Below are 26,849 nucleotides of genomic sequence, written 5' to 3' on the forward strand. Positions count from 1 at the left end.
GGATATTTTTGATATTTTACAAGGAGTCCAGTACCACCCAAAGTGTATTTTCTGCAATAGTTCCCAGTAATTGACACATTTTGGTATAGATATAGTTGGACTGGGTATCTGCAAAGGTAGTCTGTTCCCATTTAACAGTTTTTTTCTAAGGACATTTTTACCTTGTAGGATGTTGCAAAAAAGTATTGCCTCTATATATGTATTTTTATCTTCTAGCTATAAGGTCCCCAGAAAGTTTTGGTACAGGATTATTTTGCAAATATAACAATATCTGGCCATCGGTATAGTAACCCATTGGGGTAATTGAAAAGACAGCCCGTAGTTCAGCTGATAATGCTGCCATTGTAGTACGGGGGGATATTTTATATTGGTATGCTAGGAATGGATATGCCATTATTAAAGACTCCAAGTTATCAGCACACAAGCATTTTTATGAAGGCACACATTATGGGGTAATCTACACTTCTGTTTTTACCCTGATTTATTATTGTCTCACCTAACCTTATAGGTAATGTTCTAGTGTTTTTCATATTAAAAATTGGTGTTTTCTTTTTCTCCTACGTTAATACCAGAAGTGACGTAGTGCTCATAAGGCTCTTCACTGCATGCTTCTGGCCGCCATTTCTCCTGTTGCCTGATAACTCAGAAAGCCATATGAACTCTGTTAGTGCCTGGGTTATTGCAGTTCCTTCATACCAGAAACCATAAAAAAAAAAATCTAAGAACTGTGCAGCGCAAAAAAAAAATCAATAAGAAATGGTAAAGTCCCTATAACTGTTCATATTAAACAAAAGGTATGCCACTGTTAGGCTGTGCATGCAAGCTGACCATACAAGTGACAAGGAGTCCAGCCCATCCACCAAAGGCATCAGCAGCCGCTTGCCTCATTGATATGACCATAAAGATCTGCATAAGCCTTCCCACAATGTGGGGATAACAGTCCGATAAACAAACGCTTGCTCCAGAGATAATCCCTCGATGAGTTGACAAGTGTAAATAAAATAAAACTGAATCTAGTGCTCTCTGTTTATCTCCAAGTTTAATTATAAATGGTTAAAAAAAAAAATTACAAATAAAGCACTTTATCCCAAGTGCATAGTTACAACGCTCTGGATAGAGCTTAAAACCGATAAGATGTCCACGGATTACATCATGCTTAGCTCCTTCCCCATACGCGATGTCCATAGGCGGGACTTCATTAACGACATCTGAGCCACGTAGTTCACTGGCACTTATATGCACACTATCCTGAGTGTCATAGAAACCAGACACTGCCTGCATAATTGCAACCAACTTAGAATTCAGAAAACACAAGTGCTCGTCTTCTTAAAACTAAGGCCGCGTACACACGCGCGGACTGTTCGCCCAACCTTGTTCGGCAAACAGTTTGTCAAACAGTCCGCTCAAAATTTGCATGAGCGGACTTGCCCACACACGAGCGGACTGTTTGACGAACAAGGTTGGGCAAACAGTTCGCTCAACTTTTGAAATGAACGGACTCGCCCACGTAAGGAGGAGGCAAATCCGCCCATTTCGAGCGCGTGTACAGGTAGGCGGGGCCCGCGAAGGAAACGTCGCGGGCTCCGCCGCCTGGAATGGGCTTAAAGGGGAACCCCAACGCCGAAAAAAATCGGCGTGGGGGTTCCCCCCAAGTCCACACCAGACCCTTGTCCGAGCACGCTACCCGGCCGGCCAGGAAAGGGGGGCGAGCGAGCGCGCCCCCCCTCCTGAGCCGTACCAGGCCGCGTGCCCTCAACATGGGGGGGTGCCTTGGGGAAGGGGGGGCCGCGCGGCCCCCCCACCCCAAAGCACCTTGTCCCCATGTTGATGAGGACAAGGGCCTCTTCCCGACAACCCTGGCCGTTGGTTGTCGGGGTCTGCGGGCGGGGGGCTTATCGGAATCCGGGAGCCCCCTTTAAGAAGGGGGCCCCCGGATACCGGCCCCCCACCCTATGTGAATGAGTATGGGGTACAATGTACCCCTACCCATTCACCTGTGAAATAAAGTACAATAAAACACACAACACAGAGAAAAAGTATTTTATTGCACAGCCGGGGGTCTTCCGTCTTCGGGGGTCTTCTCGCCGGACTCCTCCGCTATGTGTGTGTAGCTCTTTTGCCAGCGGAGGAGTCCGGCTTTCTTCCTCCCCGCCGCCGGCCTCTTCTCCCGACTTCGGGGGTCTTGTCCCCCTCTTCGGTTCTTCTGCCGGGCCACCGCGCCTGGTCCGGTGGCCCGGTCTTCTGTCGCCGTCTTCTGTCGCCGCCTTCGGTTCTTCTGCCGGGCCACCGCGCCTTCTTGTAGCTCTTTTACAGGCGGTGGCCCGGTCTTCTGTCGCCGCTGTCGCCTTCCGTTCTTCTTCTTGTTCTTCTTGTTCTTCTCCAGGAGATGTTGACACGTCGCTCCCTCCGGCCGGAATGCCAGAGCCGCCCTGCGCTGTGACTTATATAGTGACAATGGGGCGGGGTCACATGGTATATGTCACATGGGTTGGTCACATGGTGACCCCGCCCCCTTACGATGTCATAGTCCCCATGTGACATCAACCCATGTGACCAACCCATGTGACATATACCATGTGACCCCGCCCCATTGTCACTATATAAGTCACAGCGCAGGGCGGCTCTGGCATTCCGGCCGGAGGGAGCGACGTGTCAACATCTCCTGGAGAAGAACAAGAAGAACAAGAAGAAGAACGGAAGGCGACAGCGGCGACAGCGGCGACAGAAGACCGGGCCACCGCCTGTAAAAGAGCTACAAGAAGGCGCGGTGGCCCGGCAGAAGAACCGAAGGCGGCGACAGAAGACGGCGACAGAAGACCGGGCCACCGGACCAGGCGCGGTGGCCCGGCAGAAGAACCGAAGAGGGGGACAAGACCCCCGAAGTCGGGAGAAGAGGCCGGCGGCGGGGAGGAAGAAAGCCGGACTCCTCCGCTGGCAAAAGAGCTACACACACATAGCGGAGGAGTCCGGCGAGAAGACCCCCGAAGACGGAAGACCCCCGGCTGTGCAATAAAATACTTTTTCTCTGTGTTGTGTGTTTTATTGTACTTTATTTCACAGGTGAATGGGTAGGGGTACATTGTACCCCATACTCATTCACATAGGGTGGGGGGCCGGTATCCGGGGGCCCCCTTCTTAAAGGGGGCTCCCGGATTCCGATAAGCCCCCCGCCCGCAGACCCCGACAACCAACGGCCAGGGTTGTCGGGAAGAGGCCCTTGTCCTCATCAACATGGGGACAAGGTGCTTTGGGGTGGGGGGGCCGCGCGGCCCCCCCTTCCCCAAGGCACCCCCCCATGTTGAGGGCACGCGGCCTGGTACGGCTCAGGAGGGGGGGCGCGCTCGCTCGCCCCCCTTTCCTGGCCGGCCGGGTAGCGTGCTCGGACAAGGGTCTGGTGTGGACTTGGGGGGAACCCCCACGCCGATTTTTTTCGGCGTTGGGGTTCCCCTTTAAGCCCATTCCAGGCGGCGGAGCCCGCGACGTTTCCTTCGCGGGCCCCGCCTACCTGTACACGCGCTCGAAATGGGCGGACTTTCCGAGCGGGAACAGTCCGCTCATTTCGAAAGTACAGCGGACAGGCCCACACACGGGCGGACTGTTCGCTCAAACACAGTTTCAGCGGACAGTTTTTCGGAATTTCCGAAAGACCTTGTCCGTCCAACTGTCCGCTGAAACTGTCCGCTGAAAGCCCACACACGAGCGGACTGTCCGCCCAAACACTGTTCAGCGGACAAGGTTGGGCGAACAGTCCGCCCGTGTGTACGCAGCCTTACTGAAAAATTACACATCCGAAACATTGTAAATATGTATAACTACCCTGTTGTATGCAAACACAGGGTGTCATTGCTCATCGTATTCTGTTTAGGTGTCAAACAACTCATTAAAGGGGCAATCTACCCTCCTATATTAATAAAGTGACAAAAAACTAATTTCCAAAAAATATATAAATGGTCATCCCATTGCCATCTTTCACAATAAAATGATTAAGAAATATAACACTAAGATAATTTGCCTCAATATATTAGATATTAAATTGAATTCGGCATTCAAGCCAGCTGGGGTCAGGACATTAGTTTCACAAATCCAAAACTACGCCCTGCAGCCTAAACATCGAACATAATTACCACTCTCCAGTGTCTTGTGACCTCTATCCACCAAAATTGAAAACCCTCGGGGTCTCTTATGACACGTCCTAAGGTGTCTCAATACGCTGTGAGTTTTAAGCCTTGTCTTAATATTATTCATGTGTTCTCCTATTCTTGTGGAGCCCTTAAAGTCCTTCCAATGTATTGGCGGTCACGTTCACATTCGAGCATATAAACAACGCCCTGGGTTGTACAGGTGATCAGATATTTAATTCTATAATGCCTCTTAGTGACAAATGACATACATTGCTTAGGTTTTTTTAGCATTCACCTTCGAACTCCTACAAGCTGCTTACCTCCCACAGGCATAAAATCCAGATGGAAAAGAAAACATCTGGATTTTTAAAGGGGGGGGGGGGTCAGTGGTGTCCCGAAGAGAAGGCGCCCACCTGTAGATAAACTGTGAATGTACAGGGAGCAATGGCCCGAGTACTCAATCTTATTCAGGTATCTCCCAATGTTTGGTCACAATGCACTAAAAAATTTTTGTACTGGATGCTATAATCAAGAATTATATGGTATTCTCCACCATTGGATCCCTCCAATTCTGTGTCCCAGTTAGAATTGTACTCCTATCAAGAGCCCTTACCCTTTTTGATCTCTTTATCAATGGAATTATCTTCATACACTTTTTTTGTTGAAGTCTGGTTGCTAATAACTGTGACTGGGACAAAAAATCCTCCACATTTTGTGGTGGCAACTATTTAGTGGTATGTAAGCATTCCGGTCAGTGGGTTTGAAATGATTTGCATGTCCGTAATCGGTCGCCCTCTTTTAAAAGTTTCTAGAAATTCTAGAAGTCATCTAATGTAAATCTATATTCCATGTAAGCTTAATATTTTTTTTTCATTTAACATTCAATTTGTTCATGAATACCTCCAGACTAGCCATATCTTCCTCCCAGATCATGACCAGATCGTCCATGTACCTCTTGTAGCATACAAGCTGTGAAGTACAATCCCTAAATGCCACTTTTCTCCCAGTTGACCATAAACAAATTGGCAACACTGGGAGCAAAACAGGTGGCATCGCAACACCTGGTCTGCAAGAAGAACCGGCTGTTAAACCAAGAGTAATCTTTAACCACTTCCAGCACAAGAACAATCATAGCGGCAGTTCAGACGCTTGATCTTTCTCACAGGCGGCAGGAGGGGACATTCTCCCCCCCCCCCCCCCCACTGCAAGGGGGGGTTGCTTCTCCGGGCTCGCCCTACGATCTGCGAGCCAGAGAAAGAACGTGCTGCCGCCGGACGTTGATCATAGAGATTTCCGCTGACCAGAATGGTTCCCAGTCATCTCTGACCTTCGGAGAACCAGGCGCACGTCCAGCCAGTGGAAGTAAACAAAGCCGAGAACTCGGCTGCAAAGAGATTTATTTATTTTTTAATCTCTCTTCCTAGCCTGGAGGAGAGATGAGGGGTCTGTCGCACACAAATCCTATTACAAGGGATGTTTACATTCCTTGTTGCTAGGATGCCCCTATAACTAGTCTTGACTATTAATTTATTATGTTACCTTCCTCATTGCTGGCATCACTCCATTGGCCACACCCAGATCTGCCACAGGGAACAGCGTATACAAATGTGACACAACATGGATTCATTACACACTGTCCAGTTTATTTTGGCTTGTACAGGATGTTGAATACACAACAAGATGGGTGTTATGTTATTTGAACATGTAGCCCTTATTGGTGGAAAATAAATATTTCCTTTACTTATTCACTTAACCAGTTATGACGATACATATATTTAGAATTTTTACATCTCTGTATCTGAGCAAAACTTATTATTTCATCCATTATGTCCTTTAGAAAACCCTCTATGGTTCCAGACACACTGTCTGTTGACATGTAAGTTCCTCGTGTTTGAGATTTGATTTTAACTCTAACTTGGAGCTCTTTCACACTGCCAGTGCGGGGTGTCAGCAGTAAAGTTTTAGTGGTGCTTTACCTTCGTTTTTGCGATGCTTTTCGGGCGCTAGTGGGGTACTTTTAACCCCTGCTAGCAGCCAAATAAAGGGTTAAAAGCGCCGCTGCCGAGACTATTTGCAGGCGTTTCAGTGGTGCTGCCCGTTGATTTCAATGGGCAGGGGCGCTTTAGGAGTGGTATATACACCGCTCCTAAAGTGCTTGCAAGACTTTTTTTTGACCTCCTGCCAGCGCTGCGCCCCTGTGTGAAAGCACTGAAAGGGGTCTTAAGCAACAATATAAGCGTATGTAAACAGCGTTCAAATGGCACCTGAGGTGTCGCCACGTGCGTTAGAACGAGAGCAACATTTCTAGCACTAGACCTCCTCTTTAACTCTAAACTGGTAACCTGTAAAAAAAAAAAATTAAAGTGTGACATGTTGGGTATCTATTTACTCGGCATAACATCAGCTTTCACATTCTATAAATAAATTGGGCTAACTTTACTGTTTCATTAAATTTTCCCCAAAAAAAGCATTTAAAAATTGTTGCGCAAATACCACGTGACATAAAAAGTTGCAACATCCACCAGATTTATTGGCAAGGGTTTCTGCAAAAAAAAAAAAAACACATGTTTGGGGGTTCTGAGTAATTTTCTAGCAAAAAAAAAGATTTTTACTTGTAGCAGATGAGTGCCAGAATAGGCCATGTATGGAAGTGGTTAAGCAAACAAAAAAAATGTAAGCTTTTCTGAAGAAACTTCTTATGTTTTCTTAGAGTCTGCATCCACCTGGGCCCTTTCAGCTCATTCCAAGGCATCTTCATTACTTATGATAGTATATAGCGAGCCAACATCGACCGTCACCAATATACGTGATGGGGTACTCTGTTGGAGTTTCCAAAATTTGGATGTGTTTAGGGTCTTTGAGATGGACGTCAATTTATAACAAGGGGTTGAAGAACAGCCTAACCAGGCAGTGACAGGCAATCCCATTGACTATAGGGTGACCAGGAGGCCGATCAATGTTGTGTATTTTGGGTAAAAAATAAATGGGCTTCTGCAAAACAAGGGGTCGAGGTATAACTCCTCCTTGTGATTCAGAACCCCACCCCCTCCTGCCCCATTTTAAAAAGGCGTTGCATGCTCTTGTAAACTTAAGCATGGGGTCACTCCTCAATACTTTGTAGGTGTCCTGATCATCAAGGAGACAATTAATGTCTTCCTGATAAGTTCTACTTCTGTATGTGCAGGTAAAATTGCTCCCCGAATCATAAGTGGGATATTCAACCTCTCAAGCCCGCTCAGGATCAGCTGTCGTGGGAAGGCTTATTCAGACCCTTATGCTCATATCAATGAGATGAGTAGCTGCTGATGTCTTTGGTTGGATGGGCTGGACTCACTCTGTCACTTTCATGATCCGCTTGGATGCACATCCTCAGTGGCATACCTTTTTTTGTTTAATATGAAATGTTATATGGACTTTACTATTTCTTATTGATTTGCTTTTTGTGCTGCAGTATATATATATATATATATATATATATATATATATATATATATATATATATATATATATATATATATATATATATATATATATATATATATATATATATATATAAATATATATAAATATAAATATATATATATATATATATATAATATAATATAATATAATATAATATAATATAATATAATATAATATAATATAATATAATATAATTTTTTTTTTTTTTTTTTTTTTTTTTATTCTGTTGAGTTATTGTGTATTTTACCTTTTTAGTATTTTTAGTCTGCAGTTTTTACTATAAAAACTTGTCTGCGCTGAATATTTTTTTTTTTTTTTTCTTACTAGAAACCCTGACTCGCCTCAGACCCTATCCATTCCATGAGTACCCCACAGGGAAAGATACTCATTTATTCTCAATTTTGTTTTCAATTTATAAAAAAAATACAATGGTTGTGTGACCTGCAGCCATGAGCTCCTCTGTCCATTACTGAAGTATACGCCAAACAGTGATGCTCTTTTGTTATCTGATACTTTGAATTTGGCCATCAACCTCTGTTGGTGCAGAGGCATCTGTCTCTCTATACTGGTCCAGGGTACAATAATTTATGCACTACTGTAATGTACCACTTGGTGGAGCCTGAAGCTTTCAAAGCCAGGACTGCAAGAGGCCGTCCTCGAATCCCTAGTAGGGTGACTGGAAACGGAGCTAAGGGTGACGCAACTGCCGGTAAAGTCTCTCGCTTGCAGGTGCTGATGGGCACCTGGAATGCAGGAATCACTGGACTGGACACACTGATGGAGGAACAGGACCCAGTGAAGATTGCAGATAGGGTGGTGCGAATGCAGGATTGGCAGAATCAGACAGTCAAGGTCAGCAGCTAGGGACCTGCCACAGTATGATGGCGGCTGGTCGGCAAGTGGTTGTAAAGGTTAGTTTTGTTTTTTTAACAAACATTTCATACTTGCCACCTCTGTGCAAGGGATTTACAGAGTGGCCCCGGTCATCCTCCTTGGGTCCCTCAGCGGCACTCTTGGCTCCTCCTCTTCTCGAGTGCCCCCACAGAGAGTCACTTTCCATGGGACACTCGCATGCTCCCGAGTCCTGCTGCATCCATTGACACAGATCGCAGAATCTATCTGCCGCCTGGCTTCTGTGTTACTGGATTTGATTGACAGCAGTAGAAGCCAATGGCTCTTGCTATCAGCCTATCAGGACCCAAGACAGCGGCTGGAGCTGCTGTGCTTGCCCCAGTCACTGTAACGATAGGGTTCAGCAAAGTAAAAGGTGGGGTCCAGGGGAGTGCTGCACTACAGGTTTTTCACCTTGATGCATAGAATGTATTTAGGTGAAAAACCTTGAGGGTTTACAACCCTTTTAATACCACTGGATTGGTGTAAGGCCAATGTGGTGCCTATATTTCAAAAGAGATCAAAGTATTTACCAAGAAACTATAGACCTGTTAATTTAACTTCTATAGTCAGGCAAATACTGGAGCGTTTAACCACTTCAGCCCCGGAAAGGTTTTACCATCATCCTGACCAGGCCATTTTTTGTGATGTGGCACTGCATTGCTTTAACTGACAATTGCTCAGTCGTGCAACACTGTATCCAAATAAATCATGTTCCAAAAAAGTGTGTGTGTGCGCAAAAGTTATAGCGTTTACAAACTATGGGATGGATTTATGGACTTTGTTTTTACTAGTAAAGTGACATTACGGCAGACAAATGACACTAAGTGACACTTTTTGGGGACCGTAAAACCAATACAGTGACCAGTGCTTGAAAAACAAAAACAAAAAAAAAAATGCATGGTCACTGTATAAATGAGACTAGCACTGAAGGGGTTATCAGGGGCGATCAAAGGGTTAAGTGTGCTACTAAAAAATGCTTTCTAACTGTGGGGGATGGACTAACTGGAGGAAGAGAAAGATCTGTGTTTCTGATTAGCAGGAAAACCAGATCTCTCTTCTTCTCTGACAGAACGGTCTGCCTTGTTTACCTAGGCAGACTGCCACTCTACCTCTCCTGTGAACAATCGCGGGTGGCCGGTAGCTATCGCGGCTGCTGGACTCGCTGATTGGCTCCCACTGTGTCCAATCATCGCGTACATGGATGGAATCGCCTACAGGTTTGTGATTTTATGCTTAAGGGCTGCCCTGTTGCAGTATATGTACGTGGGGCGGTCCTTAAACACTTGCCGCCCGCCATATAGCCGAATGACGGCAGCAAAGTGGTTTCAATATCCTGACTGGGCGTCGTATGAAGTCCTCCGGGTATTTAGCCACTGCGCGCCGCAGGGGCACCCATCATGGTGAACGGTGGTGTGTTGTCAGTCTGACACACCGTAATTACGATCTCGGTAAAGAGTCTCCTTTCTTTGAGATTTGTGGTTTACATGTTAAACCTTTTTTTTGCTACAAATTACTTGGAACCCCCAAACATTATACGTATTTTTTTTCCTAACACCATAGAGAATAAAATGGCAGTCATTGCGATACTTTCTGTCTCACCGTATTTGCGCAGCAGTCTTAGGAGCGCACTTTTTTGGAAAAAAAATACTTTTTTGAATTGAAACATAAGACCACAGTAAAGTTAGCCCAATTTTTTTTTTATATTGTAAAAGATAATGTTGCTCCAAGTAAATTGTTACCCAACGTCGCGCTTCAAAATTGCTCCCGCTGGAATGGTGACAAACTTTTACCCTTAAAAATCTCCATAGGCGAAAATTTTATTCTACAGGTTGCATGTTTTGAGTTTGTTTGAAGAGGTCTCGGGCTAGAATTATTGCTCTCGCTCTACCGTTCGCGGCCATAGCTCACATGTGTGGTGTGAACACCGTTTTCATATGCGGGCGCCGCTTACGTATGCATTCACTTCTGCCCGCAAGCTCGACTGGACAGGGCGCGTTTAAAAAAAAAAAAAAAAAAAATTCTTATTTTATCATTTATTTTTACACTTTAAAAAAAAAAATTTGTGTCACTTTTATTCCTATTACAAGGAATGTAAACATCCCTTGTAATAGAAAAAAAACATGACAGGACCTCTTAAATATGAGATCTGCGGTCAAAAAGACCCCAGATCTCATATTTACACTAAAATGCAATAAAAATGTCCCTTTAAGCCTTTAAGAGCTATGGGCGGAAGTGACGTTCTGACGTCGCTTCCACCCTGCATTGTTATGGAGATGGGTGGGGGCCCATCTTCCCCTCACTCGTCTCCATGCCCAACAAAGGTGAAGATCTGATTGTCTCCGCCACTGCAGATGGATCCGGTAAGCGGCAGAGGGCATTGGAGCGCAGTGGGAAGGGGTTGCCCTCTCCCGCCACCAATATAAGTGATCTCGCGGTGAATCCGCTGCAGAGACCACTTTTATCTGAAACCGGACCGCTCACTGAAGAAGAGGATACTGGGGTTATGGCTGCTAGCTGCTGCCATATCGATATTGCTCTACAGTCGACGTATAACGACGTTGAGCGGTCCGGAAGTGGTTAATCTCCAAATACAGAAGGGTTTCTTCACAGCTGTGAAAATGTGGAAAAGGCTCCCTCAAGAGCTGGTTCTGGCCAGTTCAGATTGCTTTAAAAAAGGCCTGGATTCTCTCCTAAATGTACATATATACATAATATAACTGAATACGAACATTTGCAGACAAATGGGGCACTGGTGTGATCTTACAGGGATCCAGAGAATGCTTTTTCCTGATCTATATACATCTGCTTGTCTGCGCGGAGGAGCAGCTCATGTTTCCCCGCAGATGTATATAGATCTGGAAAAAGCATTCTCTGGTTCCCTGTAAGATCACACCAGTGCCCCAGGCTGCAAAGGGAAGACCTTTATGAGACCCCAGGACTGGCGATTTTCACCACATACTGAACTCATCTAATTTAACCTTTGGGAGAATTGGAGTGAGTGTGAAGACAAGGTCTTGTGGAAGAAGGAAAACCAAAACCAATATGGATTAGCTTGATGTGTTTGCGAAACGCTGACCATATCAGTGTATTCTGGTAAGAATATTACCCAAAGGGGGTCTTCACTCATCACAAACCTCCTTTGAGTGGAATGCACGTGTGAAGGTGGTGTAGAAAGACGGGTGGTGGTGAAGGACTTTCCAGCACAAAGAACCTATTCTGGGGCATCTTTTATGAAAGGTGGACTGATTTATAGTGATATACATATATAGGGATGGATTGTGATTGATTCATTTATTGATCTTTTTTTTTTTTTTTTTTTTTTATTCATTTATTGATTTTATTTATTGATTAATTATACTTCATTGATTAATGGCAATAGATATCCACCTATAGTATTAATGATCAAGATAATTTATGGACTATAATAGTGCTGCTTGATCAATATAAGTGTATGTCTGTGGATAGTGATTATCTTGTAGCATTTATCTGTATGTTGGTCAGTTTTCGTGATTCATTGAATTTATTCATCTTTGAGAAGAATAAATACAAGCAGCTGCTCGATTAAGAGATTCCACAGCTTCCAATAGATGCACATTTTTTGTGTGTAAGCGCTTGTGTTTATACTGACTGATGGTATAGGGCGTGAGAGTATAAACTGCAGTGGGGCCTCTTCTCCTGTATCATTGACATCAGCCTCTAGGCAGTCTTGATGGCCTCAGCTGTCAGCTTCAAGGGGGAAACCCCAGGGACAGCACCAAGGTCAGAAAAGATCTTGAGAAAAGAAGCCCACCAAGCAGAGTATTAAGCCTCCTTATGAAGAGGCACCCCCACTTGCTCGGGTGCGGGGAAGGTGCCTGCAGTTTTCAAAGATCTGGCAGGAGCAATCTCAGGACAAGTGGGTGGCTTCTGCGGTTTCTCTAGGTTACAAACTAGAGTTCCGAGTTATGCCGTCTCCCCGGTTTCTAAGGTCAGGGGTTCCCAAGGACCCAGAAACTAATGCTCTCCTCCTAGCACTAGACCATCTGCTAGCCAAGGCAGTCATATCAGAGGTTCCCTTAGAGGAACAGGGCACAGGTTTTTATTCGAACCTCTTCACGGTCCCAAAACCAAACAGGGAAGTAAGACCTATTTTAGATCTCGGAGATCTAAATTGGCACTTGTGCATCCGATCCTTCTGCATGGAATCATTTCGGTCTGTAGTAGCCACCCTCCAAGGAGGAGAATTTTTGGCTTCATTCGATATCAAGGATGCCTGTCTTAATGTGCCAATATTTCCTGCTCACCAGAGGTTTCTACGCTTCGAAGTAGAAAACTGTTACTTTCAGTTCGTGGCCCTGCCCTAGCCACAGCTCCTTGAGTATTCTCAAAGATTCTGGCTCCTGCTTTAGCCAGGTTAAGGGCTCAGGGCATAATGGTCCTAGCCCATTTGGATGACCTACTCTTAGTAAATCATTTGGTTTCTGGGTTAGACCATGGTCTGGTGACAACGTTAAATAACCTGGAATCTCTAGGCTGGGTTCTCAACATAGAAAAGTCATCCTTGAGGCCATCAAGGAGAGTACAGTAGCTGGGACTAATCATAGATACCAGGCAGGATAAGGTATTTCTACCTCCAAAGAGAATCCGTTCCATTGTAGAACTAATTCACCTCATCAGGGCAAAGAAAAAGCTTTCAATTCGGTTGTGCATGAGATTATTGGGGAAGATGGTGGCCTCCTTCGAGGCCGTACCTTACCCACAGTTTCATTCAAGATTGCTACAAAGCGCAATCCTGTCAGCCTGGAACAAAAGGGTTCAGGCCTTTTCTGATTCAGCTTGCTCCCGAAGTACATCAGAGCCTGAATTGGTGGCTGATATCCAGCAATTTTCAAAAGGGAAGGACATTTCTGCCTTCCACCTGGAAGGTAGTAACCACAGATGCCAGTCTTTCAGGCTGGGGAGTGGTCCTGGAAGAGGATTCTGTCCAGGGAAGGTGGTCCAGGTTGGAAAGACCTTTCCTATCAATTTTTTGGAAATTCAGGCAATCCATCTGGCTTTAAGAGCCTGGACTGCCAGACTGAAGGGCTGTCCTGTCAGGATTCAGTCCGACACCGCCACGGCTGTGGCTTACATCAATCACCAGGGGGGGGCACGAGGAGTTGTGCAGCCCAGAGAGGTGAATCTCATTTTGTCTTGGGCAGAACACAACGTCCCTTGCAGCCACAGACCGCTCCGCGGATCGCATGGTGTGGACCAACTAATCAATGATGAAAATCGTTGACAATGATTTTCATTATCGATTTATTATCGATAATGTGGATCGTTTCAGCCCTAATCTTAAATATTAAATGCTCAAAAACAGGTAATCAAAACTTTTGGGCGAAAAAAATTGGCTAACTTTACTGTTTTTTTTTTTTTTTCTCTATTCATTAAAGTGTATTTTTTGCAAAAAAATTGCGTTTGAAAGACTGCTGTGCAAATACAGTGTGACATAAAATATTGCAGCAACCGATATTTTATTCCCTAGGGTCTCTGCTAAAAAAAAAAAATATGGAAATTTGAATAACCCCAAAAAATTGTAACAAAAAAAAAAGCAGCTACATACTAATGTGACAAACATAAAGTGGATACAAGTGGTAAATAATGTAGTGCTAACAAATATACACAAATATCCTGATATATGTGAAAAGCTACCTGCCGTCTGTGGCGCTCTGTGTTGCTGACATCGGAGTCCACCTGTTCTGGTTGGAGCATTTGCATCTCATTGCGTGGTTGATGATTTGTTGCCTTGGTGATTCTTCAACGGACTGAGTTTTTCCACTCTGCTCATCTGTGAACTCACCATTTGGTGTTGGATGCCACAGCTTTTGTTCCACATTGTCTATTTCGTTGGACATTATTACACACTGTTTGCACATTGTCATTTTTTACAGATGGACTTTTGAGTCTCTTCTTGTTATCGTTGTCCTTTTTTGGTATCTTTTCACATATAGCACAGTATTTGTGTATATTTGTTAGCGCTACATTATTTACCCCTTTAAAAATATATAATGTTTGGGGGTTCTAAGTGATTTTCTAGCAGAAAATACAGGATTTTTACTTGTAAACAAGTGTCAGAAAAGATTTGGTCTTTAAATGGTTCAACTGAAAACTCCTACACACTGAGTTCAGTCCATTGATAAGTATAAACCTTGTATCTCTGCTTCTTTTCTCAGACTTAGCAGGCTGCCCAGATAGGAGATACAAGTCGTTCCAAGAGAAGACTTCAGGCAACTTGCATTGACTTCTATTACAGAAGTCATTTGCAAGTCTCGCTGAAGTTTAAAATCAGCCTTTTTTATCAGCAAAATCTGCTGATGCTGGTTAAAAAAAATGCCAAAGATCGGTCGACCTCTAGCCTCCACTTCCACACTAAATTCTTTACATATGCCCATGGGGTCAGCATCTTAGTGAGGAAAACCCTGTCGTTTCAACTCATTGAGGTGAAAACAGATCCAAATGGTAGATATGTGGTCATCCACGCCCATACCTATGACAAGACAGTGGTATTGGTGGGGGTATATAGTCCTCCTCCCGCCTCAGTCCAGGTTTTACACCATATTATGCAACTAGTGTTTCAATTAGACAGTGACCTGATTTATTTTGTGGGGGATTTCAATATGGTCCCGTGATAGGTTGCACTCCTTGACCTGTGACCCTCCTGATCTCTGACTGGGGGTAGATACTTATGCCCTTACGGATGTCTGGAGGCATATACACCCGAGCATGAGAGAGTTCACCTGTCATTCAGCTACTCATAAGACCCTATCAAGGATAGACCTAGTTTTTGCATCCAGCACTGCTTTAAGCTATGTCCAGGACATGTCTATGCTTCCCAGGGACATGGGATTATGCCCTGATATGCCTCTCCCTTGCTCTGACTGTTCCTCTTGAGTCTAGATTGTGGAGATTGTCCAGATTTTGGGTAAACGAAGAGACTGCAAGAGCCATTGATGGCCTCTATTTGTAACTGTTGGACAGACAACTGAGATACTACTTCCCCAACTGTGCTATGGGATTCATTTAAATTATGGGTAAGGGGGGGAATACATCTGACATTACACGTCTCTGGAGGGAGGCGTCCCTGGAGGAGATGACGAGGAGGGTGACTAGGTTAGAGGCAGCTTATGTGCAGGCCCCAGATCCGAACTGGTATAAGACGTGGCAGTGGGCTCTTCAGGAATTGTCCACACTGAGTGGCCCAGACTGATAAGGCCCTCCTACACTTGTGTTTGAATTTGGGGGGAAGAATGGGAAAGTGCTGGCCTGGTTGGCGAAAGGGGACATTCCGGCCACCCCTATTGGCTGTTTTAGGGACAAGGACGATCACATACTGACAGCGCCTGACCAAATTAATGCTCCTTTTCTACAATTCTTCCAGGACCTATACTCCTCCCGGGCTGATTTCTCGCCCCGATCGCTCCGCTTTCCTTGATCCTATTTCCGTTCCAACGTTGGCGGCGAAGGATAGGGAGAGATTGGACGTGGATATCACCCTGGAGGAGATACAATTGGCCATGGGATGGTTGAAAAGTGGTAAGGCCCCAGGAACGAATGGCTTGCTGTCTGAATTTTATAGCAAGTTCATGGAAATTCTTGCACCTAAATTGACTGCCCTTATCGCAGACTATGGTTGCCTGACGCTATGAATGGAGCCGTGATTGTGTTGGTTCCCAAACCCTGCAAGGGCCCGCAGAACACTCGGGCATATAGACCAATATCCTTACTAAATGTGGATGCCAAAATCTCTTCGACAGTTCTAGCTAGTCGGTTATCACAAGTCATTGAGGACCTGGTTGATGTTGACCAGACTGGCTTTATGTCGGGGAAGGGAACCGACATAAACATCAGACGACTAAACCTGACTGTTCCCCATGACAATCGAGGCTCTAGATGCCGAAAAGGCATTCAACTCCGTAGAGTGGGTGTACCTTTGGGAAATCCTTCAATGATTCGGGTTCAGCCCCAAATTGATCCATGGTATCAAACTACTGTACAATTCCCCTAGAGCCAGGGTCCATATTAACTGGCTTTCTGTCCCTTTTTAACCTATTTTGCAGTACGCAGCAGGGATGCCCGCTCTTCCCCAGTCTGTCTGCTCTGGCACTGGAGCCCCTGACCATTTTGATCAGGTCTGCTCTGGATGTTATGGGCCTTCGGCTGGGAAAATTGGAAGAGCGGCTGTCCTTGTATGCGGACGACACATTTCTGTATCTTAATGACGCTGGCTCCTCATTTCGTATTTTTCATGAATTTGATGCCTTCTCAGGTATTGGGATAAATTTGTCCAAGTCGGTCCTATTTCCCTAGATGCGGTAAAGACTGCTGCCTCCTCTCCCTTGCAGTGGGTAGAGGAATTCCGTTATTTGGGGGTAATGGTGCCACAGCGCCCCACTGACTACATGGATAAGAACCTTCTCCCCCCTGTTGACAATTCTGTAACATAAATGTAACTACTGGGCCCACATGCCACTCCATTTCCTTAAAATGATCTTCCTGCCCAAATTCAACAATTTTTTTTATTTTTATTTTTTTTTGGAACTGCCTGATATTGGTCCAGATTTCCTTTTTTTGAGAAATTGAACAATGTGAGGGGTCCTTCCTCTGGTGTGAAGCTCCTCAGAAACTACATCATATTTTCCCGGACCAAGACCCGATATGCCCCAAATGCAGGACTCAAGTGGGGTCTTTCCTGCATATGTTCTGAGAATGGCCGATTATAACCTCTTTTTGGTCAGAGGTCTTAGACTACAGTTGTCCCTTTCAGTTACACCTGAGTTGGTACTTCTGGGAGTCCATGATGCACAACATTCCCACCGCTTGAAACTGCTGATATCCTACTTCTCCTGTTTTATTCAAAGAAAGATTCTCCTCAAGTGGATATCCGTCACCCCACCCTCCTGGGAAGTTTTTATAGATGCAACCCTACCTATGTATAGATTAACCTACATTAATAGAGGATGCCAATGTAAATATGACAAAGTGTGGGCCCCATGGGCAAGCACGTAGAAACTAGAAGGGTTGGGTATGTATATGTTTACTAACTACAAATCTCTTCTCCTGTTCAATCCTGTAGCTGTTTGTCTCTGATTGAAAATGTGTACTTAATCAATTACTCTGCTAATTATGGTTGTCTGTCCTTACCTTCTGTATGGGTATCCAAGCATTTTGTAAGGTTTTGTTTCAAGCTTATCTGTATGCTCTGTCTTATTCGTTTTGACAACAATAAAGCACCTTTGTTTTGTTAATTATGCAGTGGCATGCGAGCAGTGCTTTCCTTTACAAGCCTCGAAGCGAGTACTCCTAAAAAGAGTCCTGAGTAGTGTACTGACTTCAAGTTGTTTAAGGAGCGAATGTATGAAATGGTGATTTGGTAAAATCAGTTTACTCATGGGGAGTATCCAATGTTTCTGGATATATGCACAAGTATTGATACCATCTAGAAAAAATGCTATATGTATATTTTTAATGCTTTTTAGTTGACTACAGAGAAAAAGGCTAGAGGATTCTCTAGGGCTGGGAGAAACACACAGGATTCCTTGGAGAGAAAGATGTGGTGACCTCAATCTACATTTGACTCCCATTTATTCTGTGAGTGCTGTAAATTAGGGTTGATTATTGGAAATCTGTGATTTAGGGGAGAGGCAAATAGGGTTGAAAATAGGGATAGAACAGTCCTTTATTTTAAATTGGGACAAAATGGTTTCACGCATCAATCGATTGTATCAAAAGCAGTGTACTGTAATGGTCACCTCTATACGAGTGATCAGGGAATGTAGCTTAGTGCAGTGTCTCCTGTAGCAGTCCCATAAGTCAAGCAAGCCTAGTCTATTTGAACATGGCTGACCCCAGGGTTACCATCTGCAGTGGCCAGCCAGTACAGAAGGCTGAAGAAAAAGAACAAGAGTTGGAGTGGTTTGAGGACTGCAGTTGTTGGCAATGGATGGTGTCTCAAAGAAACATAATCAGATAGGTCACGTCAGGCACAGGCAGATATGGTCAGCAAGCAGTCAAAGGATTGTTCCAGGCAACAGGCAGAAATGGGACAGGGTTTGTGTTGGCAGAGGCAACACTGCACTGCTGTGGCGGTGATCACAACACTGTTGCTGGCTTTACACTGGTCTGGTGAAACTGGAGACTAGTGTGGCAGCAATTGGAAACACTGCTGCAGACTTCTACTGGGGCTGGTGTGGCTACAGTCATGGACACCATTGCTATGTTATGCTAGTTTTGTGGCGATCAAGGATAATGGAACTGGTGTGGTGGTAATTGGGGATATGAACTGTCAGCCCTGGTCTGGGGACATTTTACTGCTGTGGTAATTTTTTTTATGTTTTTTACATACTGTCACCACAGCAGTGCAGTGTTACCATAGTGACACTGTACTACTTTGAGAAGGTGATTGAAATTTTTTTTTTTGCACTATTTTTGCATATACAGCCAAGATGGCTATGTAAGCAGTCATATTTTTGAGTGATCATCCTGTAGTCATTGAGAACTACTGTGATTGGCTGTAATTGGCCAGAGCAATCACATGGTTCAGGGCCACTCTGAGAAATTGGTTGTAAGCAATGGTGTTATGAATGACAGCCATTGCTTACTACTGAACATGTGACCACTGTGATTGGTCACAGTGGACACTTGGTACCAGGGTGTAGCAAAGCGGCTCAGGAGATGCAGTTCTGAGAGGATGTATAGTTACGTCCTGCCAAAATAATGCTTTTCCCGCTCGGCTGCACATGTACAGTAGCTGGGCAGGGAAGCGGTTAATGAGATGTTTTGGCCTGGAGTGGAGACTTTGATTAAATAAGCAGACATTCCTTTTTAGTGCAAGGTCTGCTTTCATTGTATCTCTATAAATATATATAAATGCAGAATCTACAGCAATTGTCTTATATGAAAGTTGCTGCTTTAGAGCTATTGATCTGATTTTGCCATTGTCCTCAATAAGTTTAAGTATTACCCGTTCATTAAAGGATACAGTCCAAAGGATCCTGAAACAAATGGGTTATACTGCTGCCTACAGGAGAATTGGCTACTGCTAAACAAAAATCTGTAAGCCCTACAACTCCTATCATGCTTCAGTTTATTTATTTTTTATTATTTATTTTTTTGTTTTGTTTTTTACTGGTATCCTAGGACACTGGATATCCTTATTCAGGGAAAAGCAAACCCATTTTAATTGACATTTTTCATTTTTATTAAGATGTTTTGTTTTTTTCTATTAGTTTTCCTCAGCTGTAGGGTTATTAGGATACATTTTGCAGATTGGTTGATCCCTGGCCATGTCTTGTAGGCAACCCGGAGCAAAAACCCTTAATGCTTAGGTTTGTCAGTTCTCACTCTGTGCTCTGCCCCTCCAGCCCTTGCTGGAGCACTGGGCTGGGGAGAGGGCAGGAGCAGCTGGCTCAGGCTCTGGGGATTGGCAAACAAATTCTTTTGCACAGGAAAATTTCTCAGGCCTTGCTGCCCTCCAGGATAGGGGGTATCTTAGCAGTCAAGAGGAATAAAGAAAAAGAGGGTCCATAAACCTTGTGCATTATCCTTTTTGATATATTTTTTTTTTTTTATAAATTTACACAAACATGTGAAGAAAAACCACTAGTGTGAGCCTTCAAATGATGGTAATTGGTCTAGGTACAACAGTCTCCAGATGGTAAAGGAGAGGACGTGAGGACCACTGCTAGTTGACGTGTTTCGAAGGCATGCCTTCTTCCTCAAAGGTTAACAGTGGTGACTCCTTCAGCTTCTTAAATACATGTGTGTATTCATAGATCATGTTCCCTTATGCACAATTATTTCTCTTTCTTGGGGGAACATTATCTACAGAGCAAAGGCACGGTCATGGGGGCCAGGTTTGCCCCCAGCTATGCAAATCTCTTCATGGGATTGAGTAGGCTTTTTTTTTATTTTATTTTTTTATCTGTTTTAATAAATTTACAAATGCACAAGGCTGGTGTGCCCTCCTTCTTTTTTTTTTTTTTTTCTTCTTCATTTTTTTTGGGGGAGTGGGCAGGAGCAGCAGAATGCTGAGAAGCTGAGCCAGCTGTCAGACAGGCATCTGGGCAGATCCGAATATTTTTGTCTGAATCCAGCAGAGCCTGGACTGGACTGGCTCTCTTTGACGTCAGCCCACAGCAAATTTTGGCCCGCCTTTTCGGCTGAATCTGGGTCACAGGAGTGTAGAACTAAAAGCGCTCCTGTTACACACAGGAGGCAAAAACTGGTTAAGAAGAGTGTGCCTTGACAAGTAAAGGGGAACCTTATCCTTGGAGAAGTATGGACAAAGTGGATTCTCTGCTGACAGCTGATTGTAAAAAAATGCAGACAATTTAAAATGATGAAGAAAAATATACAACGTGGTGTGCCCCCCCCCCCCCCCCATGCATACCAGACCGGAAGGGCTGAAGGAATTTTAAGGGGAACCCCACACCAAAATAAAAAAAGAGCATGAGCCCCCCCCCCCCCCCCCCAATACATACCGGACCCTTATCTAAGCATGCAGCCCGACAGGTCAGGGGTAAGAGCGAGCACCCTTTTGAACCATATCAGGCCACATGCCCTCAACATGGGGGGGTGGGTGCTTTGGGGCATGTTGATGGTGGTCAAAAGCTTCATCCCCACAATGCTGGTTGTGGGGGTCTGCGGGCTTGTAAGAATCTGGAAGATCCCTGTCCCCCCCATATGTGAAAGGACATTGAGTATACCCATTCACCAAAAAAGTGTCAAAAAGTTATAACAGTGCCACCAGGTGACATCGCCAGATGGACTCACCCTTTACCTATATAAGAACTGTCAAACGGTGGAGCCTACAGTAGGTGGCCAGCCATCATGGACGGCAACAGCGTTTATTTTTTCTTTATTTTTTTGGGTTGGTGGTGCAGCTGGCAGCGTGATTGGCGATTTGATTTACATCGGGGTCAAACAGTGTCATTATGTTTACACTTTTTTTGTAAATGGGTACAATGTACCCCAAACTCATTCACATAAGGGGGGATATGGGGGCCCCTTTGTTAAAGAGGGCCTGCCAGATTCCGATAAGCCCCCTGACCGTAGACCCCCCACAGCCACCAGCCAGGGTTGTGGGGCTAAGGCTTTTTTCCCCATCAACATGGGGACAAGGTGCTTTAGGCTGGGGGTTGGCAGAGCCCCCCCACCCCAAAGCACCCTCCCCCTGTTGAGGGCATGTGGCCAGGGTTGTGAAGATAAAGCTTTTGTCCCCATTTTTATTTATTTTTTACCATGGAGGTCCCTTTAAAATCAATACCAGACCCGAAGGGCCTGGTATGCATTGTGCTGGGGGGACCCCACGCTGGGCTTTTTATTTGTTTACAACCAGCTATTTGTCAAAAACCAGCACTGGGGTCACCTGACTCCCACGCTGTTTTTATTTATTTTTTTTTTCTATTTTTTTTACAAATACCGCATATAATACCGCAAGCAAAACCTGGTGGACAATATTGCATGTTTTTATTTACTCTCTGGTCCGTTTGTCTGACTGAACATTCAACTTTTTAAGGTGGAGGGGGGGGGGGGGCCTTCACTCGTCCGTCCGTTCCCCCCCCCCCCTTACCTGACCTTCCGGGCTGGATAAGGGTCTGGAATAGATTTTGGGGAGGGTGCACGCTGTTTTTTTTTTTTTTGTTTTTTTTTTTTTTTTCATTTAATTTTGGCCCACTGAGGGGCCTGATATGGACTGGGGAACTTTTCTTTCTTTCTTTCTTTCTTTCTTTCTTTCTTTCTTTCTTTCTTTCTGGGGAACCCATTAGCCATTATTTAACTCTTAGTGAATTGACCCCTGTGTCCTGTTGTACTTGGGTTGCTTGACTTACCATAAAATCTCTATTTTTTGTTTTCAAGATATGTATGCCGAGTTGGAAAGCATAGGAGTGCACAATTGGCAAAATATCATTAGAAAAAGGCTGATTTTAACGCCTAATGGACACTTTTGGAGTTGCTTCTAAGGGTCAGGCATTTTTATTTATTTTTTCCTGGCCTCTAAACGCCCCTGAACGTTGGCCTATGTGTCCGTGCTTAAAACCGTTTGGTGCGTCTTAATGTGCCTAAACACTAGGAAGGAGGGTTTGCAAAATGTCCTGTATGCATGAGGCCTTAGAATGCTTGTGACTAAATACCGCCATACCTTTGCAGGTCATGTAATGCCACAGCTAGAGATAATACTACAAAAATAATAAAGGCTATATAAAGCATGCCCATGCATATTTGTATTATAAAGCAACGCCAGAAGTGGGTGATCAGTTGTCCGTAAATCCAATTAAGAACTAGACTAAAGAATTGGTTTCTGCCTAGAACTCATTCATAATCTCTAATTTACATCAAATGCATTTTAGGCATTGATTAGAATTTCTGAAAGCGTTATCGCACAGCATTGTTTTGTGTATAACAGTAATTGCTCATTTTATATTTTTCTGCATATCTTTCAAGATCTTCTGCTGGTCTCTTGAGAAGTTTTGGATGGACCCTTGTTCTGTATTTTTTCATAATTTTTGCAAGTGATATACTTTGTATATAAGGTGACATATGTTTATCATGTCTTAATGCAACTAAAACATTTGTTCAAGATTAGTAAAAATAAGTTTAGATAATATATATTCAAACCCACATTTTATTTTTTTTTCCTTTCAGGATCTTTTGGAGTGATGTTTATTTTTATGGGGAAAAGAGAATTGTGTATCGTCTTGCCCTGCTCAGATCTATTTTGAACGGCTTTACTTTGAAATGAAGCACCAGTGAGGCAGAATACACAGAAAAAGGACCCTCCTCCTTCGGTTTTCTCCAAAGAATGGTGGTTGTACTGTTAACAGAGTTCTTTCAAATGAACAGTTTATGTTGGAAGGATGAAAAATTGTAGTAGCTATTTTCCCTACACATTTGGCAATTCCAGCTTTGCTTCCAACATTGTTCTAAGGTTGAGCCTTTGTTTTTCTTTTTGTAACATAATTTTGGAGCTAGGATTTAATGGGTGAAATACACAGAGGTCCATAATCACTGGCTTTGTTGCAGCGTTTTTAATTCTCTGATGGGTCATTCCACCCAAAAAACATGTATATCCATTTTGAGTTAACTTCAACTTATTTCCCTCTATTTACTCAACTGCAATTTGTCTCTTCCACCAGATATGGAGCCTTACCACCTGCAGCAAGAGATGTCTCACATTCTAAGCTGCATTTGCCATAATGTAATATTGATAGAAACTCTTTAATGGTTGGGCTGACCCGAGAACTCAAATGAAGACACCAGTAGGGGCGTGTGTATTTAAGCTCCCCTTCTGGCTCAGGTTGTTTTTGGAAGTCGCTCTTTCCCTAGAAAAAAATAAATAAAAATCTCACCACCTGTATGTTTGCAATATTATCTTATGCTCTATAGCTGTTTTTATTACTTTGATGCAGATTTTGTTGGAAAGAGGAAGTCTTGGTTTATGGTATCGTCAAAATTCTATTTTTATTTTTACACCACTTGTTTCAAATGTACAACATTAATTTTAAGTGCTGAATAGAAATGTTTCACCTAATGAAAAAGTGTCAAGCTTTCCTAGTTTCTTGTAAATAGTTACTGTTTGTTCATATTATATATCTTGCACTTAAAAGGGTCAGAGTAAGCAAGATGTTTTCTGATGGGGCTTATCTGTATATGTTTGTGAAATAAACTACAAATTTTTATTTAGGGTTATTTTGGTTCACAAAACCATCAGCATTGTCAGACAGTAAAAATATGAAATATAATTAGTAAATTATTGTAGTAAAACAAGTGATGACCTCTTGCACATCAGGTGTAAAATGCAATAATGACAATAATGCAATACAGATGATCGAGTAAATGCAGCTAGCAATGTCTTCTATTTAACCATTGCTTCTATGCTTACTGTTTTGATTGCGTCTTCAAATATTTTAAGATGCTAACTACATAAATTAACAGTTTCATGAGGAATACAAATTTTCTTGTACATGGGATGACTTTTTTTTTTTTTTTTTTTTTTTTTACGAAGTCAAAGCAGCTTATATTTTTAAAACTATTAATATATTCATATTGCGGCTTGTCTTGGCATACAGATGGGTCTGAAGGTGTTTACTTGAAAACCATTTAGCGTTCCTAAAAAAAAATGTATGTTCTTTTGTACATGAACACTGTATGCTGTGTGTGTATAGAGGACAAATAAAGCCTGTTAATGATCTAAAAAGTTTTTTTAATTTTAAAGTTTGTTTCTGAAAAATAAAACAATGTATACAATAATGCGAAACTGATCTCTTTTTGTATCAAAGGAAGCAATCATTCTTTACAAAGGTAGACAACTTGGGTGGATTTCTTAACCAATTTGGAGAAATTGTCTATAGCAATCCTAGTTAATGTTTAGCAGCGACTCATATGAGTAAGAGCTCCAGTACTGCTCCAATTTTCTTTGCTTCTATTAATGCAACTTCTTTAACCACTTTTTACCTCCTTCCTGCCCAGACCAATTTTCAGCTTTCAGCGCTGTCGTGCTTTGACAATTTTGCGGACATTCAACACTGTATCCAAACTAAATATTTATCATTTTGTTCACGCAAATAGAGATTTCTTTTGGTGCCATTTAAAGAGGAGCTGCACCTAAAAAAAAAAAAAATATTAAAAGCCAGCAGCTACTAATATTGCAGCTGCTGACTTTTAATAATATCACGCTTACCTGTCCCAGGTTCCAGCGATGTCGGCGGCAGATAACGAGCGATCGCTCGTCTCGCTGCAGCCACCGCCGCCATCCTCTGTCAGGGAATAGGGAAGTGAAGCATGAGGGCTTCACTGCCCGGTTCCCTACTGCGCATGCGCGAGTTGTGCTGCGCTTCTCTTATGGTCCCCCGCTGTGTCTCTGGGAACTGTGTGTTTCCCAGAACACAACGGGGGGCGGAGCCATGCGGGGGTGGGCGGAGCCATGCGGCGGTCTGGCCGGAAGTGGGTGCAGATACCTGGATTATCCAGGTAACTGCACCCCCCTCCCCCCCGAAAGGTGCTGATTGTGGCACCGGAGGGGGGAGGGATAATACTAGCGGAACTTCCCCTTTAGGGTGAAGAACCGCTTTAATCACCACTGGGCTTTTTTTTTTTTCTTTTTCTTCTTTTTTTTTTTTTTTCTTTGCAAATTTTTTCTTCATAAATTTAGCCCAAAATGTATTCTGCTACATTTCTTTGGTGAAAATAACCCAAATCAGTGCATATTATTTAGTCTGTGTAAACGTAATAGAGTCCACAAACTATGGTATATATCTGAAAATTGGTCAATCCATATGTACTGATGGATTCCTTTCTTGAGGCCAGGACACTAGCAATAACCCCCAAATTACCCCTTTTTGGTAAGTAGACCATCCAATGTATTTAGTAAGAGGCATGACTGTTTTTTTTAAGTTGTAATTTCTTGCCATACATTTATTATTTTTTATTTTGCATACTGTCACCAGTGCAGTACAGCATCATATAACTGGTGTGGTGGTGCTCAGACACTGATGACCGTATGAAAAAAACTATTTTTAACCACTATAGCCCCGGAAGGTTTTGCCCCCTTCCCGACCAGAGCACTTTTTACAATTTGGCACTGCGTTGCTTTAACTGCTAATTGCGCGGTCATGCAATTCTATACCCAAACAAAATTTGTGTTCTTTTTTTTCCCCCACAAATAGAGCTTTCTTTTTATGGTATTTGATTGTCTGTGTTTATTTTTTGTGATATAAACGGAAAAAGACCGAGAATTTTGAAAGAAATATATTTTCTACTTTTTGTTATAAAAAAAAATCCAATAAACTAAATTTTGGTCATACATTTAGGTCGAAATGTATTCAGCCAGCTGTCTTTGGTAAAAAAAAAAATGTCAAGCGTATATTTATTGGTTTGCGCAAAAGATATAGCGTCTACAGACTAGGGTACATTTTCTAGAATTTACACAGCTCTTAGTGTACGACTGCCTATCTAATTTCTTAAGGTGATAAAATGGCAGGGCATTACAACCCGCCACCCCCCAAATGACCCCATTTTGGAAAGTAGATACCCTAAGGAAATTGCTGAGAGGCATGTTGAGCCCATTAAATATTTGAGTGATTGACAAAAAAAAAATTACAAAAAGTTGTCACTAAATGATATATTGCTCACACATGCCATGGTTATATGTGGAATTGCACCCCAAAATTCCACTGCTTCCGAGTATGGTGATACCATGTGTGGGACTTTTTGGGAGCCTAGCAGGGTACGGGACCCCGAAAGCCAAGCACTGCCTTCAGGATTTCTAAGGAAACTTTTGCTTTCACTCCTCACTACCTATCACAGTTTTGAAGGCCATAAAAATGCCCAGATGGCACAAACCCACCCCCCCCC

General features: G+C 43.4%; 1 protein-coding gene across 1 annotated transcript in view; it reads left to right on the forward strand.

Annotated features, from left to right (window-relative positions):
* The window catches only part of SORT1 (sortilin 1), a 234,401-nt gene extending 209,648 nt beyond the window's left edge, over window positions 1-24,753 (forward strand). The window contains exon 20 of the mRNA XM_077481349.1: window positions 23,142-24,753. Coding sequence (XP_077337475.1) covers window positions 23,142-23,156 — 15 coding nt within the window. The 3' untranslated portion in view covers window positions 23,157-24,753. The remainder of the gene's footprint in view (window positions 1-23,141) is intronic.
* Window positions 24,754-26,849: the final 2,096 nt, after the last annotated feature.

This window comes from Lithobates pipiens, unplaced genomic scaffold (assembly GCF_037356315.1).
Source record: "Lithobates pipiens isolate NorthernLeopardFrog02 unplaced genomic scaffold, aLitPip1_a1.2 Scaffold_16, whole genome shotgun sequence".
In the NCBI taxonomy this organism is placed as follows: domain Eukaryota; kingdom Metazoa; phylum Chordata; class Amphibia; order Anura; family Ranidae; genus Lithobates; species Lithobates pipiens.